Source organism: Penicillium pulvis, assembly GCF_028828015.1.
Source record: "Penicillium pulvis strain IBT 33274 chromosome Unknown contig_23_segment0_segment0, whole genome shotgun sequence".
In the NCBI taxonomy this organism is placed as follows: domain Eukaryota; kingdom Fungi; phylum Ascomycota; class Eurotiomycetes; order Eurotiales; family Aspergillaceae; genus Penicillium; species Penicillium pulvis.
Window position 1 is genome coordinate 2,217,163 of NW_026643075.1, and position 19,008 is coordinate 2,236,170.

General features: G+C 48.6%; 8 protein-coding genes across 8 annotated transcripts; 3 read left to right on the forward strand and 5 right to left on the reverse strand.

Moving 5' to 3' along the window:
• Window positions 1–354: 354 nt before the first annotated feature.
• Window positions 355–2,080, forward strand: N7503_005090 (uncharacterized protein; the record flags this gene model as incomplete). Its single annotated transcript, XM_057064637.1, has 2 exons — window positions 355–545; window positions 601–2,080. The coding sequence occupies 2 exons, from the start codon at window positions 355–357 to the stop codon at window positions 2,078–2,080; spliced, it is 1,671 nt and encodes a 556-aa protein (XP_056922380.1).
• Window positions 2,081–3,907: 1,827 nt separating this feature from the next.
• On the reverse strand, window positions 3,908–5,875 carry N7503_005091 (uncharacterized protein; the record flags this gene model as incomplete). The annotated part of the gene is made up of 1 exon (XM_057064638.1): window positions 3,908–5,875. One exon carries the CDS (start codon window positions 5,873–5,875, stop codon window positions 3,908–3,910), a length of 1,968 nt encoding a protein of 655 aa, XP_056922381.1.
• Window positions 5,876–6,733: 858 nt separating this feature from the next.
• On the reverse strand, window positions 6,734–8,753 carry N7503_005092 (flavin-containing monooxygenase; the record flags this gene model as incomplete). The annotated part of the gene is made up of 6 exons (XM_057064639.1): window positions 6,734–7,197; window positions 7,261–7,899; window positions 7,961–8,279; window positions 8,348–8,427; window positions 8,482–8,604; window positions 8,666–8,753. The coding sequence occupies 6 exons, from the start codon at window positions 8,751–8,753 to the stop codon at window positions 6,734–6,736; spliced, it is 1,713 nt and encodes a 570-aa protein (XP_056922382.1).
• A 522-nt stretch (window positions 8,754–9,275) lies between these two features.
• N7503_005093 (ankyrin repeat domain-containing protein) lies at window positions 9,276–10,338 on the reverse strand (the record flags this gene model as incomplete). Its single annotated transcript, XM_057064640.1, has 6 exons — window positions 10,275–10,338; window positions 10,197–10,222; window positions 9,960–10,088; window positions 9,778–9,900; window positions 9,387–9,716; window positions 9,276–9,329 (listed from the first exon to the last, which is right to left on the reverse strand). The coding sequence occupies exons 1-6, from the start codon at window positions 10,330–10,332 to the stop codon at window positions 9,276–9,278; spliced, it is 720 nt and encodes a 239-aa protein (XP_056922383.1). The 5' UTR covers window positions 10,333–10,338.
• Window positions 10,339–10,710: 372 nt separating this feature from the next.
• Window positions 10,711–12,075, forward strand: N7503_005094 (WD40 repeat domain-containing protein; the record flags this gene model as incomplete). Its single annotated transcript, XM_057064641.1, has 1 exon — window positions 10,711–12,075. One exon carries the CDS (start codon window positions 10,711–10,713, stop codon window positions 12,073–12,075), a length of 1,365 nt encoding a protein of 454 aa, XP_056922384.1.
• A 498-nt stretch (window positions 12,076–12,573) lies between these two features.
• N7503_005095 (origin recognition complex subunit 1) lies at window positions 12,574–15,022 on the reverse strand (the record flags this gene model as incomplete). Its single annotated transcript, XM_057064642.1, has 2 exons — window positions 12,574–14,169; window positions 14,234–15,022. The coding sequence occupies 2 exons, from the start codon at window positions 15,020–15,022 to the stop codon at window positions 12,574–12,576; spliced, it is 2,385 nt and encodes a 794-aa protein (XP_056922385.1).
• Window positions 15,023–15,392: 370 nt separating this feature from the next.
• N7503_005096 (uncharacterized protein) lies at window positions 15,393–15,796 on the reverse strand (the record flags this gene model as incomplete). The annotated part of the gene is made up of 3 exons (XM_057064643.1): window positions 15,393–15,482; window positions 15,560–15,631; window positions 15,698–15,796. 3 exons carry the CDS (start codon window positions 15,794–15,796, stop codon window positions 15,393–15,395), a joined length of 261 nt encoding a protein of 86 aa, XP_056922386.1.
• A 365-nt stretch (window positions 15,797–16,161) lies between these two features.
• Window positions 16,162–18,852, forward strand: N7503_005097 (uncharacterized protein; the record flags this gene model as incomplete). The annotated part of the gene is given in 9 exon segments (XM_057064644.1): window positions 16,162–16,166; window positions 16,219–16,241; window positions 16,312–16,626; window positions 16,677–16,719; window positions 16,775–16,907; window positions 16,956–17,183; window positions 17,203–17,852; window positions 17,918–18,208; window positions 18,261–18,852. The coding sequence occupies 9 exon segments, from the start codon at window positions 16,162–16,164 to the stop codon at window positions 18,850–18,852; spliced, it is 2,280 nt and encodes a 759-aa protein (XP_056922387.1).
• Between the last annotated feature and the right edge of the window lie 156 nt (window positions 18,853–19,008).

The window sequence follows — 19,008 nt, forward strand, 5'->3', positions numbered from 1 at the left end:
TCTCGAGGGGTAATTATGGAACAAAGGGTCGATCTTCATGCTTTTTGGTCGGACCAGAGGAATCTCGGAGGTATAGAGTCGCATATCCCCCGGTGTTGCATCTCGGAGTCGGATTTTTTCTCATATTCACCGGTTACTTTCGACTTCTACTTCCCACACATGATCATCGTTGGTCTTTGAGATCTTTGTGGAACAATATTCGAAAGTTGTCTTCTGGTGCGCAGTTCAAGCTCCAAAATCCTTACAGAAATCTCTAAATCGGCCGGGAAAGAGCAAATCATATCTGCGACCAAACATCAACCCTTGCCTCTTGATTGATTTGAGCTCTTCACACAATTCCACCTGGCACCCATGATGACGTTTCAGGTTCCCCTAAACAAAAGTTCATTGGATGTTCACTCTCTCGGGAAGATTGATGGCTGGCACTATGCAGACGGAGTGGAGCAGTACTGCGGCATCCCATACGCAGACCTTCCCAAACGCTGGACGCGTTCTGTGCTGAAGACTTCCTGGCCAGACAGATATCACGATGGGACTCAGCTGGGGTAAGTCATCTTTCCTGCTCTTAGACCTATTAGCCATGACTGACCAGAGCTAAAGTAATAACTGCCCACGTCCTCAAGTCTCGGGAAGTGATTCTAGCCCGATGAATCCTTTCATACCAGTCCCCCCAAACCCAACCTTCACAAGGACTCCCATAAGCGACGAAAAATCCGCGCTCGTCTTAAATATCGCCACAGCTCAAAAATCTTCTGCCGAGCCGGCAAAGCAGAAGCTTCCTGTCTTTGTGTGGATCCACGGCGGGTCTTTGTTATTCGGAAGCGTAAATTATGGCATATACGATACCGTGAATCTCGTTTCCCACAGCAAGACCGTTGGACTCCCCATAGTCGCCGTGAGTATCAACTACAGACTCGGATTGGGTGGGTTCCTGGCTGGCGCGAAGATTGCAAAAGAGTTAAAGCGAGATGGGTTTGCTGGGGACGGCAATTTCGGTTTCACAGATCAAAAAGCGGCGCTGGACTGGGTACAGAGGTATATTGAGAATTTCGGAGGAGATCCTAGCAATGTTACTGTTGTGGGACAATCAGCAGGAGGCGTCAGTATCGGCCACCACATGGCGTCGAATCATCCAATGAAGTTCCACCGCGCAGTTTGCATGTCCGGTGTTGGGACAACTTTGCGGGCATTGTCACTGGAGGAACATGAGAACTTGTTCCAAAGCACGTGTCGCTATTTTGATATTGACCCACATGCTCCAGATGCATTGGATCGTTTGCGCCAAATTGATCAGCAAGTTCTGGCCGATGCAGACAGTGTCATTCAGGGTGTGCCAACTAGCACTGGAAATCCATGTCTGGATGGTTGGTTCTATGCACACGACCCCCAGGAACTCACAGAAGCACCCAGCTATGTGAGATCCTTCATGTTCGGTGATGTTCATGACGAGGGAGTCATTTTCATCTTGAGACTGAGAAAGGACACATATGACATCGTTCGAGCTACGCTTATGGAGCATGTCCAAGATGAAAGCTTCCTCAATGCTGCATTTGACGAATATGGCATTACCCCGGACTTGGCGCAGGCTGTACTCATCGATAGGGTATGCACGATGGCCGCCGAGGCTGTATTCAAAATCGAGAATTATCGGACCGCAATTGTGAACAAGCGTCTCCAGGAAGAAGGTGCACTCTTCAAATATCACTTTGACCAGCGTTCTCGCATCCACAATATCCTCCAGGGTAAGTCCTACCACGGCTTCGAGGTGATTTATCTATTTCGGAATCTCGACACAGAGCTCAATGAAGCGGAGCGCGCAATGGGGGGTGATCTTCAAACTGCCTGGCTTCGATTTGTGTATGGCCAGGCTCCATGGGAGCAAGAATCTGATACCAGTCTGTGGAAGATTTGGGGCCCTAATTCTGAAGAGAAGATTGAGACAGAAGAACAAGACGAGCCCATCCACCATTACTCTCGGTTTAAACGGGTGATCTTGCTGGGTTCTGGAGGCTTGTGGGAAAGATATGTGAAGGGGCTAGATGCCCTGGTTTTGAGAAAGGTTGATAGAAAAGGAAGTTGAAAGAGTTTGAACTGTCAAATGGGAGTTTATGCATTATTAGCATCTCGACTACAGAGGGAATTTGGATTTCAACTAACAATCTTTTGTGCCGACGAAGAGCAGCGGGGCCTTGTCTATGGTTTATTATCCTTTCGATACCTCTTGAAGAATAGATTCACAGCGAGACACCTAATGCTTTATAAACTTAGCGCTACAAATATGTGACTGATATGTTCGATTCATTCATTCAACAAAGCTCACCTCCTTCATGTGCCCTCTTGTCTGCAAATACCATATATCGCATGCTAATGTGACTGGTGAATGATGGTTGAGAAGCCTCACTTTCTTCTGCTTTTACTTCTGTCTCGCCTCCTCAGACCTTTATCTTCCATGAATAAAAACACCCGATGTTGCCATCCTTCTTCTTCTTTCCACAACTGTGTAATGCCAGCTTCAACATTCATGCAATTGATTATTTATCTATTTCAATGAAGGGTTTCTTGGAGTAAAATAATACGTTTCACTTGAAAATTCGCATAATACCCTTTGAAGTGCGAGAATTGAACTTCGCAAAATTAGTCAAATACCTTCACAAATCGTAGTTAAAGTAGCACTATAATTATGATATAGATGATATTATCGCAAATATCAAAGGGCATCACATCACCTCGCTTTAAGTCACGTCAATATACGAGATGGCGCTTCACTAGAGACTCTTTTCCCCCCCTCTTATATGGTCTCCAGATCTTCCAATTCCTGGCTTGGCACTCGAATTATACAAGTGCATTTGGTTCAGAGTCTGTTCTATTCAAATCACACCCTATACCCGAACTATATATCCCAATCCAGTACACATTCGAGTACATACGACCATAGGGTGTGGAGAACAGGGCTTCCCGTCCGCTCAGCCGTACTTAAGCCACACGCCGGTTAGTTAGTAGTATGGTGGGTGACCACATGCGAATCCTGACTGTTGTATGTTTTTGTATGTTTTTGCTTTTGACAAAGTGTATGATTTTTAGTGAATTGTGAAGCGTTATGGATCGGAATCCCGGAGACTGGGTGAAAGAGGTGAGGACGAGGTGAGAATACCCACCTAGGCACTGCCTCAAATATCTATCCGTATTATTAAAGCAACCTCATACACCATTGGAGAGTGATGAATTGGAATAGGTTGACATATTGGTTGGAAAGATGGCCACCACAATATTTCACTCTTTTTGCTAACACAGCAACTTACTCATCAATTCATCTAGGCTTTTTTATAGGCCGGAACCAAAACGATCTCACTCGAGGCTAAATTGAAACCTTCCATAGCCTCGTTCTTTTATGCTTACTATACAATGTTAACGTACGTGCGATAGGTGGTCATTGATGGCTTCTGGATAACAAGGACATCTAGGGCTTAACTCTAGTGCTCTGTGATCAGTACTTCTATTCTCGGCCGATTTCATGATGTTCTACCGTAGGACGTGAAGGTTTCTCTCTAGATTGGAGATCGTTAGGGTCGGGCACTGTTGATGGCCCTACAGGCAACCATTAATATACTCGAGTCGCCGGGCTCTCACGCCAAGTGGGCATCGCGGTGTATCGCTACAACAAAGTGCAAAACCAGCTTCACCATTTCATACTCTTCTCTTAATTCAGGGCCCCACCGCCAAGACGCCAACTTGAGAAATGGGTACATTCGAATGGACCTTTGTACACTACGTCATGAACGCTGCTTCATATGGCCATGGATTGTCGCATAGACATGCGTGCAATTCACTGTATCCTGTAGATCGCCTGTGGTGGTATACAGAGGCGGGGATGGCGTGGTTAAGGAAGCTCAAGGTTACTGGTCGGCCGTCAGGAGAGAAGGCCACCGGACCAGAACCTTTTGATGGTCTGTTGTAGAGCACCCGTGGCGGTATCCCAGAGTCGGACAGAACCATAAGAGCCTGAGGCTACCAGTCGTCCGTCAGGGGAGAAGGCTACCGACAATACCATAATGGAATGGCCTATGAGAATGTTCTGCAGAGCGCCCGTGGAGGTATTCCAGAGCCGGACGGTATGATCGTTAGAGCCGGAGGCTACTAGTCGGCCGTCGGGAGAGAAGGCAACCGGACCAGAATGGCCTTTGAAGGTGTGTTGTAGAGCACCCGTGGCGGTATCCCAGAGTCGGACAGAACCATAAGAGCCTGAGGCTATCAGTCGTCCGTTAGGGGAGAAGGCTATTGACAAGACCATAATGGTATGACCTATGAGAATGTGCCGTAAAGTGCATGTAGAGGCGTCCCAGAGCTGGACGGTATGATTGTTAGAGCCGGAGGCTACTAGTCGGCCATCGGGAGAGAAGGCCACTGGACCAGAATGGCCTGTGAGGGTCTGGTATGGAGTGCCTGTGGCGGTATTCCAGAGTCGGACAGAACCATAGGAGCCTGAAGCTACCGCTCGGCTGTCGGGAGAAAAGGCCACCGAATCAACACGAAGGGAATGGCCTTCAAGTGTCTGCTGTAGAGTGCCTGTGGCCGTATCCCAGAGCCGTATAGTCTGATCCTCAGAGCCTGAGGCTACCAGTCGGCCGTCGGGAGAGAAGGCTACGGACGATACCCATTTGGAATGCCCTTGGAGGGTGTGCTGTAGAGCACCAGTGGAGATGTCCCAGAGCCGCACGGTATGATCCATAGACCCGGAGGCTACTAGTCGGCCGTCGGGAGAGAAGACCATCGAATTTACTAAACGAGAATGGCCTTGAAGAGTCTGCAACTTCACGCCGCAATTCTCATCTGTTTTTGGTGGCCTAGATGTAATGTGGTCTGTGACCTCAGTCATATGGTTATGACGAGGCTTTAGGATTTCTGAAAGACTTTCTTGTGCTTCCACATTTCGAGGGACAATTCGACAAAGGAGATCTTTGGCATATGCTGCCGCAACCATTGCCGCAAACCCTTGCCATTCTTTGTTCTTATGTGAATCAGAGTAGTCGCAAATGCCACGGATCACAAGGCACGGGAAATGATTCATCAGCCCGGCCGCTTCCATCTCAAAGCATAAAACACCCCTTTCTGTGGCAAGTCTATCGCGGACCGAAGCATCCTTTATTAACTGATTGCTTGACGCAATCAGTCCGTAGTGTATAGCTGGATTGTCTTCATCCTTAGATCGTGGATCTCGGGAGATCAAATTTGTTAAGTCATTACCGCAATATGTAGCGCAAGTTGCTCTTTTATCTGTTGGATGAACGATATGACTTTGGTATAGCCGGTCACTTTCTTGCGCTGGCCGTTTATATAATTTCTGTAGCCTTGGCTTTTTCTCGAGAGCCATATTGACAGCCTCTTCGAGCCGATTACCCTCGCTCTCATACCGCGCTCGAAGTCCGTTGACCGCTGCGAGGAGAATAAGAGGCGGCTGATCAAGAAAGCCCGTTAGCTGGAAGCTTTGGCCTTGTATCGTTTTACCAAAGTCGTGCTGGAATACTCCACCTCGGTCATTAGATGGGATGCTGACCACAACATCGCCAAGGCGTATATCGTGATTTGGACTTGGTGCTCCGCCACCGATACCGACCATTAGACCGATTCGAACATTTGGGAAGCTGTGTAACATATCCTCGGCAACTCGCGCTGCCGAGGTGGTGCCGTATGAACCTAAAGGTAGAACGGAGATTACCACATTGTGTCTTCCGACTCTGCCTAATGTATAGTCGTTTTTGTTGTGAGCTGGTAAGTATTCTGGGCCCTCGTGCTCTTCATCGAGGAAGGCTTGAGCGGCAACATATTCCGTGGTGATGGCGCAAATCCAGCCAACAGTGTAGATTTTCGGATCAGACATTCTCATCAATGCATAACATCAACATGTTAGCATCGGCGGGAGCAAGATTGCAAAGGATCCGGGCTGTCTCTAGCAATGATCCCTTCCTATTAGGAAGGCAGGAACGCGGGGCGGATATCCTTCAGCCCCATATAGTCACGTGAAACGAATGTCACGGTAGTCATACTATCCACTGGAATGAACCTGATTTTCTAGATAGCGCCCTGGCAGTTGGGCTTATAATGAATTTGTGAGTGTGGAATGGTGAAGTCGGTTTTGCACTTGGCTGTACACGACCACGCCAAATATCCAAACTGTTGGCACCGAAAGCATTTCGTTATCTTGATTTTGTGACGTTCAACGCGACTAATGTAGTTTTGACTGACAACGAGACTGCTACGAAGCATAAGGTAGACAGTGGTATTATCATGTAAGCTAATTTTGTCGTGGTAGCAAAGGTTGAGTCTAGGAAGGATCTCATCTGATAAATTCGATTATCTACAAGAGCTCAATGGACTATACTAAGGCACCTGGTTATGTACTCAACAGTATTTTTACCTGAATTTCGAAGAATGCGGCTGTGAAGGTGGTTAGTGAGGGTTTTCAACCAATCCTGTGGTGTCCAATTGAGAAGCTCCTACCGTTTACCCGATGGAAAATTATGGCCTGGATACTTTGTGTATTCGGTACCTCGGAGAAGAGATTTGTAAGAAAGAAGAAGTAAAAGAAGGAAAGAAAGGTATTTATAGGGGTTCAAAAGATAGTTTATAGTAACTACCAGAATTTGATACCAAAACGCCTGCAGCGACCGAACCATGATTAATTCACAGCAAGTCACCTCACTATCGGGTTTAATCTTCAAACTCACTCTAGAATGAATCACCTAGACCTCGACAGCTTAGGACGGACAGCCAGATAGCCACCAAAAACAGCTAGTGCGCCAAAAGTGCCAATAAGAAGTGACATGTTGGAGAAAAACGACTCCTCCCTGATTCTTCCCAAACTTGTTGGTCGCTTATTGGCAACAAGGTCCTTTCCGGATCCATCAGCAATATAATCTTCCCATTGAATTTGTGAAAGTTCCTCCTGATACTCAACGACCGTTCCGGACCAGTTATTGGTGATGATTCCATCGGCTCGTTTATACCAGCTGTTGCAATTTGGGTCTGCAAAGCTACTATCCCGAAGTAGAGCTTGAATCCTATCATTGAATGCTTTCATCGCTGCAAGACTTGGCTTAAGGGATAGCTTTTGTCCCTGCTGTTTAGCTCGCATGACCTCTCCAACCAGGCAATTAAGGTACCTGGATTGGGCCTCAATCATAAGGATGATGGAATTGTGTCCTGTAAATGGCAAAGTTTAGCCAAAGGAGTATGTCTAGCTGAGTTTGAGTTTTTGTTACTCACCAAGATTAGTGTTGGGACCGTAGAACATGCCAAAGTTTGGCAAGTCCTCAACAGTGACACCTCTGTAGGCCCTGGCACCGTCTTTCCAAATGTCCTCGAGGGGTCTCCCGTTTGCACCACATACCTTGATGGGATACATGAACTCGACAGTCTTGAATCCAGTCGCCAATATGATAAGGTCGTATTCCTGCTCGCCATCACCCTCCACTTCAATGCCTCGTTCCGTGATACGGGTAATGGGTCGCGTCTCCAGGCTGACATTGTCGCGCGTAAGGGCGGGATAGTAGTCGTCGGATATTATCACTCTCTTGCAGCCTGGCGCATAGTTCGGTGTCAATTTGGCCCATAGCTCTGGATGTTCGGCCAACTGAGCCTTGCGGAGATCATTGCCCCAGCCACGGAGACGATTTGCGTATTCCGAGTCATTGTCAAAAATGGCGTCATGGAAATTCTCGCGGTAGTCCATCTGCAAAGAGCGCTTGCGCCAGCGGAGCGGGGGAATGTAGGTTAATAGAGCTTGCTGAAGTGGAGATACGGGTGCATCAAGCCGAGGAATGATCCAGTTTGGGGTTCGCTGAAAGATGGTGAGGTGTGATACCTCTGTGACAATTTCGGGGACGATTTGCACCGCCGTTGCACCTTGGTCGTTTGTTAGCTTCCTCTCTGTATGCCAATGTGGAGGATGAAGAACGATGTGTACCATTGCCAACAATTGCTACCCGTTTGTTCTTCAGATCATAGCTCCAGTCCCATCGAGCGGTGTGCATCATCTTCCCCTGGAACTCTTTCAAGCCCTCGATGTTGGGCTCTTGTGGTGCGTTAAGCTGACCGACCGCCGAGATCAGGAATCCGGAGTTCATGATGTAGGAATCGGAGAATTCGCTATCCTTTTGTCCTGTCACCTTTACGCCAACTTCCCACTTGCATTCAATATCGTTCCATTTTGCTTCTTCAACGGTCGAATTGAATCGAATGTGTTTGTAAAGTCCATACTTCTCAGCAACGCGGACTAGATAGGCCTAGCACCATTTAACATCAGCTTGCAAACATTCTAACGCTAGGGTTTTTCCGCTTGGGGCATTCTTACATGGAGCTCCTCCTGTCCTGGATACTGTCTCGTCCAGTTCGGATTCTGCTCAAAGGAGTAGCTGTACAGAGTACTCCAAACTATGTGCTGATTAGCGATGTTCACAAACCCGATTCTGTAGTGTGGCAATCTACCGTCACAGCAACATCCTGGATATCTGTTGTCATTCCATGTCCCTCCAACACTACTACCCTTCTCGAGGATGACGAAGTTCCGGCATTGATTCCTTTTGATCAGGTCAATGGCCATACACATTCCTGTGCGTGTAGTTAGCTTATGTGAGGATTCGCCGCGACTAAAAGGCCAAGGTTTGCTTGCCAGATATCCCAGCCCCGATTATGACCACTGTCGCTTCTGTGAAATCCTTATTCCCAACCGGAAGACGTGTGCTACATGGCCTTGACATATTGTTTGAATTATTATGAGATGAAGGTTGAATTTGGGTGCTGAACAGGAATTCTGAGTGAGCAAGCTAGAATGTTAGACCCCCTCTTTCGATTGATCGGCGACCCTGGATCCGGATATAGAGTTGATATCTTGACTGGATCCCCTCAGTTCCACAAATAGGCATGACCCCGCATAACTTGACCAAGCTCAAAAATGATCAGGAATCTTCAAGTCGAACATTGGTTGAAACAATGGTGACAACTTTCTCCATCAAACTTGCGTCAAGTTTGACAACCAAGTCGCCGACCCTCAGTAACAAAAAAACAAAGCCGAAGTGAGAGACATGCCTACGTAACTTGTGCACGAAGCCTTTTGAAGAAAGTACGACTTTTTTATGCACGGGTATATCCGAGGGTCACCTAGATTCTCGGTAATATGGAGCTGGAAGTGCGGGGAAGATAATTGGAAATCGCCGAGGTCTGCAGAAATCATTTCATTGTATGAGCGGGGTACTATTAGCAATAGTATACAGTATAATTCGTCAGGGGAGCTCAATTCCTTCTCGCTCCGCAGTTTGCAAAATGTATTGCTTGACCTAAAAGGAAGTTAGATCCACAATGGCCGAATCATTCCGCCACGATTAGTAACTTACCTTATCATCGGGAATTAAATCGACTGCCAGCCGGCCTTCATTATCTCTCTTGTCTGCCTCTGCACCGGCTTTCAAGAGAAGGATTGCTGCATCACCATGTCCCTCTGACACGGCGTGGTGTAAAGCCGTGAAGCCATCCCCATCCGTCGCGTTAATGGGGCTCTTTCCCTCTTCGAGAAGGATTTTAAGAATTGGAACGGAGCCAACTGCGGCTGCTCGGTGCAGTGGTAACTGCCCTCGGATGTCCTTCACCCGGGCACTGCACTTATTGGCAATCAAAGTTCGAACTGTGGAGATATTGGCCTTGGAGGTAGCAAAGTGGAGAGCATTCTGTGTAGTTAACGTATTTCATCAGCTGCTAGTTTTATTGTTGATTACGGGGATGTCCTACCTGTCCAGAATTGCTCTTGATGCTCACATCGGCTCCTTTGCGCAGGAGTAGATCGATGATTGGATCGCCCGCGGCTTCTCTGAGACTGGCCGCGATCATGAGTGAAGTCCAACCGGATCCATCCTATTTGAATCTCGTAAGCTCAATGTACGATGCGTATGAGTGAATGGGATCATACGTACTTCAACATCAGGGTCAAAATTCTTGACGGCTACTAGGAGCTCGACAACAGCTAGTCGGTTGTTGGCTACAGCCCAGTGGATAGGAAGACGATCATCATCATCTTTGATAGCTGCAGCTTTTGGGTTTGTCTATATATATGATCAGTCCAATTTGCACCTTGATTTGTACAATGCCGGTTTTTATCGGTTGTAGATGGTGGGTTTTGCGGGGCAGCTGTAAGCACTGCTTTCACGTACGCTAAGAAGAGATTCCACGACTTGAGCTAACCCAGCAGTCAGTAAATTCTCCAACAACTACCTCAATTCCTGACTTACTTCTACCCTCCCGGGCAGCCTCATGCAGAGGAAACTTGGCGTTCTGAGTGGGATCCATGACGATTTGGAAGGTGGAATGATCGATAAGAGCTGCGATAAGTAAACTGGCGCGTCGACACCTGTTAACGCCTCAGGCAACAATCAGACCTTCTTTCCGCCCGCAGAGATTCACGAGCTTCACTTCCACATCTACGAACGCCTCGACAATCGCCACGCGCGGGTTTCCTTCTTCGAACCCCGTTGACGACATATACCAATTCCGATGCGCTGAGTCCGCCGCGTATCTTACCTTGATCCCCAACCCCGGCGCAGGGTTTTCTTTGCGCACACCTTAGTCAGGCCCCGAAACCTTCGAACGAGGAACCTCTTTACATCCCTCCTGAGCTTATTCGACTCTGTCCCTCACTTCATTCGCTCTGCCTGACTCCTAATAACCATGGATTCTGTCGCATCTCACACCGCCGACGAGGCCGTTCGGGTCTCCGCGAAGCGCACCGCCGATCTTTTCGGTACAGATTACTTGATGGTCACACCAACGACACTGACAGACGATTCAATCGGCATTTCTTACCGGCGGAGAGCTGAATACGATGATGTGAAAGAATTGCCCCGCGCACTCGCTGAAATCCAAGCCAAAGCCGCCGCCGGACGCTCGAAACGACCCAAGATCCAACCGCAGGCACAGCAGACATCCGGTGATGGGAGCGGTGCGTCGATGTCACTTGTAAAGAGAACACCAGGTGCCGGTGCTGGCGCAGCAGGTGGCGAGGACCAGCCCAAGAGCCTGATCCAGAGGCCGTCAGCGACGAAGCAGCAGCGACCAGACTGGCATGCGCCGTGGAAGCTCATGCGTGTTATCTCGGGCCACTTGGGCTGGGTGCGCGCTCTTGCTGTTGAACCTAATAACCAGTGGTTTGCTAGTGGTGCCGGAGACCGGACGATCAAGATCTGGGACTTGGCGACTGGTAACCTGCGCCTCACGCTGACTGGTCACATTTCTACTGTTCGTGGGTTGGCGGTGTCGCCGCGGCATCCGTACCTTTTCTCGTGCGGTGAGGATAAGATGGTCAAGTGCTGGGATTTGGAAACCAACAAGGTCATTCGTCACTACCACGGTCATCTGAGTGGTGTGTACACGCTGGCTCTGCACCCTCGTCTCGATTTGCTGGTTACTGGTGGTCGCGATGGTGTGTGCCGAGTATGGGATATGCGTACACGAAGCAATGTTCACGTTCTCGCTGGTCACAAGGGCACTGTTGCCGATATTAAGTGTCAAGAAGCTGATCCCCAAGTCATTTCCGGTTCGCTCGACGCTACGGTTCGACTGTGGGATTTGGCTGCGGGTAAATCCATGGGAGTCCTGACACACCACAAGAAGGGTGTTCGTGCTCTTGCCACCCACCCAAGCGAGTTCACTTTTGCCAGTGCCAGTACTGGCAGCATCAAGCAGTGGAAGTGCCCCGAGGGTGCCTTCATGCAAAACTTTGAGGGACAGAACGCCGTCATCAACTCTTTGGCTGTCAACGACGAGAATGTCATGTTCTCAGGAGGTGACAATGGTTCCATGTCCTTTTGGGATTGGAAGACTGGTCACCGCTTCCAATCAATTGAGACCACTGCGCAGCCCGGTTCGTTGGAGGCCGAGGCGGGTATCATGGCCTCGACCTTCGATAAAACAGGCTTGCGTCTCATTACTGGCGAGGCTGATAAGACTATCAAGGTCTGGAAGCCTGATGAGAATGCTACACCCGAGTCTCACCCCGTTACCTGGGCTCCCAGCTTGGGTAGAACGCGGTACTAGACTCTAGTCGGTCCTGTGTCATTAATACCCTTATGCTTGATCTTTTCTTTTTACGGCACCGTGTGGAGTTAAGCGTGGTTTTGCAATTGCCTGAAAATTCCTTGGGTATGCAAGAATTTATATCTTCTGGGAAAGGGTCTCATGTCATCTAAAAGAATTCAACTTTCTGTACAAGTACCTACACACCATTGATAAACTGATTGACTTCGTAAACCTGAACGTTGAGAATTCAACGGGAATTGGGACAATATGCCTTTTACACATGCACCTGGGTCGTTATGTCGACTTCAAATGTTTGGGCCTCCCACCAATTAGTCGAGGCCTTTGCCCGAGGGGCAGAGTCTCAATTACCCAATCTAGGTTTGACCTTGGAAGGTGCCTACATTTTTTCAGGGACAGTATAGGTATTATGCAATGGGTATCATATGCAATGCATGTCTAAATGCGTAGACGTAGTGGTACAAAATCTTCGAGAAATGGAGGGATTCCCTCTTACAATTACACATCAATCCCCAATCCAAAGCCCTTCGCCTCAGTATCCTCCCGAAACGCAGATCGAACATCTTCAGCCGCAACCCGCAGCCGAACCTTGCCCGTTCGGTCACCGCGAGTCGGGATCGTAGAACCACCTAGCAAATTCTTCGATCCATTACCCTGTTCTAAGGCTAAGATACCCGCATTCATCAGTTCCATAGCTGCGAAACCTAAAGCACGCACTCGAGCAGTAGCACCCCCGCCAAGCAGGAATTCTTTCACACCCATACCTGCAGCACCGGCAACTGCGACAGATGCATCAGCGATACGGCGTGCTTCATCGAGGACATCACCGAATGTTGACTCGGTGATACCGGTGCGGTGGACGCGAGCGAGTAGTGCTGCTAGGAAAAGTTTGCCTGAGAGTGGGAGGCAGCGGAGTGATTGCTGGAGTGGTGTTGAGGTTGCTTCCTGGATGGCTTGTTTGATAGTGGCGATTGTGACACGGCCGGGCTTTCCTTTGCCTGGCTTAGGTTTCAGCGCAGGGGAATTGGCTGGTTCTGCTGCGAGTGATTTATTGCGTCGGGCTGGCGTTTTGCTGGGTGTTGGGGGTACATCGTCTTCATCTTCTTCTGGAATGATTGAGTCCGCGGCAGCGGCTTCTTCGGCTTCTTGTTCGGCGATTTCAACGGCACGACGACAAATATCTAGTGCACGACGGGCATCACCGCTGACGGCGGCGACTTTTCGACTGGCGAATTGGACAGCGTCTGGTTCGACAATGTTGCCCGGTACGTTTGCGAGTCGTGTGCCGATAATTTCCATCAGGTCTGTGTGCTTGTATCCTGGGAATGTGATACGGGTAAGACCAAGACGACTAGAAATCTTGTTGCTGAGTGTTCGTTCTGGAAGATCCATAGTGTTGGCCACAGCCAGAACAATAAGCCGTGAGTGGCGCAGAGCGGGCCAGTTGAAGAAGTTGTACATGACCGACTGGTTTTTGGTGACCAGCTGGTCTAATTCATCCATCAGCACGACGCAGGACACTCGACGTGGTGAAGGGTGGGAGAATTCCTGTTCGAGTAGATCCAACGCATGAGAAGGAGATACTCGATCTCCTTTTAGTTCTTTCCATAGCATTGAATACGCTTGGTGTGGGTCTGTGATTTTCATGCCGTTGATTTCGCAGAAGATGAAATCGTCCATCTCCTCGGCTTCCACGGCCGCGTTCAGCTGGGCTACTACTTCTCGAACGGTGGCTGTTTTTCCAGTACCTGGAGTGCCTGAGATATAGATACAGGCCCCCGTGCCCTCCATGATAGCCGCACTGAGATGGTTGTAGACTTCGTTGAATTCGTTCTTCCGGCATGGTAGGGATTCCGGAACGGTGGAGACATGGAGCAAGGTGCGGGCTTGACGATATGGCGAGGCGAAATGGTCTTGTGAGAGAACACGTGTGCCCAATGGTGTAAATTCAAGAGGCTTCTTGACGACAATTCTTTTATGTGTCGGTGTCGTCAATGGCTTCTTCCGCTGGGACTTGGGTGTCCCACTGGAGGCTACTCGCTGCTTTTTCCTCGGAGTTGCGGGTGCTGTGCTTTCTTCCTTGGCCTCGACATACTGCGATAGGGAACAAAAGTTAGCATACTTGCGCAGTATCATTCTGCAGGTTAATGTCACTCACGTCGGAGTCAGCGGCCTTGCGCTTTCTGGCTGCTTTCAACCCATCCTTAACCATAGTGATGAGCTCAAAAACATTGTCTTCCCGATAAACTTCCTCCCAGACAAATTCTTCTGTGTATCGCCCTTGGACCTGGTTCACACCTCTGCGGCAGACGATACACTTGTTGTATTCCGCCAATTGGGCTTTGTCCTTGGGAGGTTCCCCGTTGGGGTATTTCGCAAAGAAAACATCCTTCGACATAACCCTGGCCTTACCACTAATAGAGTAAAGAGGATTTGTGTTGAAGTCTTGAGTCAGATACTGTTCGTTCGGCAGCGCATCGGTTCTGCGCTTATTCCTCGTAGACAGAAACTCGTCCGGAGAAGCAAACCACATAATGCTGGCCGACTTAATCTTCTCATCTTCTCCATCTTCATCCTCCTCCTCCAAAAACTCCATTATAATTCCCACCCAGTCCTTGCCAGCCTCTGGAGATTTCAAAAGCACGATTTCGCCGATCTTGCATTCGAATGATCCCATGCGAGCTCCGACAATTGCGCGCTTCTTCCTGGCCGGGCGGGAGGATCGTCGTCGATTGGATTTTTCTGGGCTGGGGTTGTTGTTTTCTTCTGTCTCGGCTTCATTGTCGGCATATATCCAGTCCCATGGGTGGTCCTCGTCGCCCAATTCGTCGTCTGAGTCTTCACGGACCAGGCCGCCCTTGGTCATCCATTGTTGGGCACGTTGGCGTGCATTGGTGCGAGGCTGCTGTGGCTCAGCATCGCTTGAATGATCCAAGTCGGCAGCCATTGTCATAATTTGATAGTAGAGTGGTCAACTCCGACACTTGAAAGGGCTAAAATCGGGAAATGGAGATCGCGTTGGAGTTAAGCTACGCGTTGTCCACTTTCATCCTGATCTGGTTTAGCGCCAATCCCTGGAAGTCTTGGCCAATCAAATCGCCACAATCTACTACACAGACTTAGAGCAAAGGAAATCACTACATTCGAGACAAATCTTCCACGGACTCAATGACTTAGGTTCGTTGCACTGAAAGCTGTGCAAAAAAAAAAAAAACATTTTTATAGGCCCATGAAATCTAGATGACTGCTTTTCTCATTTCATCCTTTGCTCCCTCCTGCTTCTCCTCCACAGGCTCCACCAACGGGATTTGTTCAAATCACTTTATTCGTGCTCTCTTATCCTCTTTGGTAGACTGGGCAATAATGCTAGCCTCACCCACCAGGTTGTGCCACTCTACTGGATGTTTCTGGATAGTATTAGAAGTGACCATGGCGTTCTACCAACTGTGAGTTCTTGACCAAAAGATGAGTTACTTGGACTCACTGTGCTGTTTGAGCAGCCAGGCACTCGACACACCGTTTCTCCAGGCACAACAATCACATCCCCTTTGACGTTCTACTGTAGCCATTAGAAAGTAGTCTTTGCTATAGGTGAACGGATATCCAGGTCATGCTCACTTACTGTCTCGTACACAGGAAACTGCAGACGACCGGCCAATCCCTCGATGAAATATCGAGTAAGAGCAGGGGGATGGACAGGTGACTTGGTGTCAGTTTCCATCGCTAAATCGCCTATCGTTTGAGTTATACCGTAATAAATGGATGAACGTCTTTCCTTCGCCAGGAAAGGGTATATGTCATGGTCGTGACAAGCTAGGACGGGAGAAGGAAAGACGTGAAAAGGAAGAGAGAGATAAGATGTCCTTTCAAGTAAAGAAACAATGCTTCACTGAAGTTCACATCACTTTATGCAGCTTCTTAACGTGAGATTATGGAAGTATTCAATTGCCTCTTCGCCCTTTTCGCTTGCTACAACCTCGCAGCATGTTCGAAGGCTTTTGCCTATTCTAACACTGCCTAATTGAAATCACGACCTTTCACTTTGACAAACCATCATACACACACTCATTGTTGAACAAGCTTATGATGGAGTAAGTCAGACTTGAATTTGGAGGTTTGGCATTGTGCTAACGTGAACTTCAGGTGGGAAAAGACTGCGGCGCAAGGTGGATTATCATGTCTCATTCTGACTGACAGATAGCATTCGCTCCATCAAATTATACTAATCGTGAATAGACTGGTCTTTGCCTGACTATGGGCGTGATAAGAACGGCACCGGTCCTGCTCTAAATGCCACCACAGAGATACCCCTTATACCGGACTTGATCTCAACCACACCACCGGCACCCGCGACAAATCCAAGTTCAACCAATGAAGAAGCTCCATTCGAGGCTATTTCCGAGCCGCCCACCCGCTCCATCCAACCTCCGAAGCAGGCTCCCATAAGTGGGGAGCCCGTGGATGGTTTCCAGCAGCAGGCCGCATTAGCTGCTCCGGCTTTCAATGATTCCCCAGCAAAGAAGCGATGGCAAGAGGGCCGGAAGCCCGATGGTATGATTAACATTTATATGCTTGGATTTCTTATGTTAACAGTGAATTAGCGTCTGTACGTCTGCCTGACGAAGTTACCAAAGCCAAACCCTAGTAAGAAATGCTTGTGCTCAGAACATTCCAGGACCCTTTGACTGACGCATTGAAGTGGTCTTGGGGAAAAGGCTCCCTCGATCGCATTAATGAAATCCCTGGCTCACTTCCGGGAGCGGGACGAGGTTTTAAAGCGCATCGCCCAGCTGACTGGTGTATTCATGAAACGCGGCAGTCAGCATGATCGAGTAAGTGAACAATGGCATATGGTGTTCTAAAGGCTAACGAGTAGAAAGACTCTTTGTATCTGGGGAGAGCCTGAGCAAGTAAAAGCAGCAAGGACTCTCCTCTTGAGGCTGCTTGAGTGGTTCTACTGCCAAAGTCCTGTTGATGGACAGCGTAGCTGGGCCAAGATCCACCCAGAATATGAACAGGACATCCAAAAAACGCTGCAGGTCATGGCTTTCAAGAATGAAGAGGCTTCACTGCGTGGGAAACCCACGACAGCCACGTCTGAGTCCCAGGTGAGCGAGATATTCATAGCAAGAGACGTTTGCTGGCGTTTTGGTCATTCAGCTAACCGGCTCCACGGGTAAGAGGGTGTACACTTGGCCTAAAGATGGCCCGACAGCGCAGGAGGAACTCGGTAATCACCTGGAAAAGCTGGACCTCATTCGAAAAGAGTTCAGTGTGCACGTGTATCTGGAGGAAGGCTCCACTGACAACATTTGTATCTCTGGAAAGAAGGATACTGACATGGAGCAGATCATTGTTCGAATGCAAAGATTATGGAAAACAACCATGGCAAAGACTAACACCCGCATCAAAGCCTACCTTGTTGAGCCACCCGCAAAGGAAATCATGCGAAACACAGTGATTTTGGTGAAGAGTGGCAAGATTGCATTGCCATTCCTTCATGCAACTCAGCATCGTCTCTTGGGGGCAAAACATGATCAAAAGCGCGACAATATTGATGATATCCAGAGGAACAACAGCCAGCTACTGTTGGGTAGCTTTCAAGAAGCCTTGTCGCAAGCAAACCTTTTCGCTGGCTACCTGCGGATGCGTGTGCACTTTGGCTCCTTTGTTATGGATAGGTTTCAAGCACCTGACAATGGCCAAAAGGCGTACGGGCTTGAAGAATTCCGGGAGATGGTTCTCCTTGAACGTGCCAGAGGACGGCTGGTACCAGGGTAAGGAATTCCAAGTTCCCCATCTTCAAACGTATAATCTTAACCAAGACTTTTGCGATTATCAGATTGAAAATCAGTGGCGAACAGCTGCTATCTCGATGCATGAGCGCTACCTCCGTTTTTGAACCGGTGGATACTTCATACAAACTCAAGGAACTCAAGAGCATCATACCCACCTATTCAGCTAGTTTCCAGTTTTCGGGAGCAGCCAACTCCCCATTTCGCCTGGAAGTAGATTTCCGGCGACGCAGTACTGAGATTGAAAAGATTTACCACCGATGGTTCAACACCCATGACGAGCAAAGTGAAAATGCCCGCTTACTCCCCATGCAACTTGGTGTGATGAACTTCATAAGGTACAGCCTTTTATTTCCCAGTCTAAAGCTTTATATACTGACGTCTTTTCAGGTCGGACTGGCAAGCCGATATCGAACTCTTCGAGCCCCTGCACAATGATCAGATGAGCGAACATTTAGGTAGCTTTCTCCACTCAATCAGATTCGATAACAAGCTACGAGTGCACGGTATGGCCACCAGTCCCCGCAAGAAGGTTCTCTTCAACCAAGACGCATCAGTATCCAATTTTATTGAGAAATCAGCAATCCAGTTGACCGTCAAAGGAACAAAGTATGTGTTAGAATTGGCTCGGTTTGATCGATACACCCGGCGGACGCTTGGATGGACCACGACACCAGATGTTGCATGGAGTGCGACTCTATTCAATCCTGGCTGGGATGCTGCCCTAGGCGCATCTATCAGGTCATTTGCAACGGACCCGAAGGATACAGCGAGACGGGTGGGAGATTTCGAGTCTTTCTTCCCACAGGAAGCTGCAAGCCTCGGTGGCGATAATGAGGGTTTCTGGGAGTATCTGAAACTCGTTCATGATCTCTCTGGCCTTCTCGGATTGAGCAAACAAGATTTTGAGAGACTTTCGGAGAACTCCATCAAACAGAGAATGGCGGGATTGATGGATGTGGAGCTTGGAATGCTGTTTTAGGTTCGGATTGGGTTTTCTTCCCTCTGTTTCTTTGCCATTCAACAAGTCTGATGCTTAAAGTCGTCGAATTTGTCTATTGTCTATTGATATCAATGGCCACGAGACCCTTTCACTCTGCATTAATTTGAGCGTGCCTTTTGCGAGAATAAAAAAACC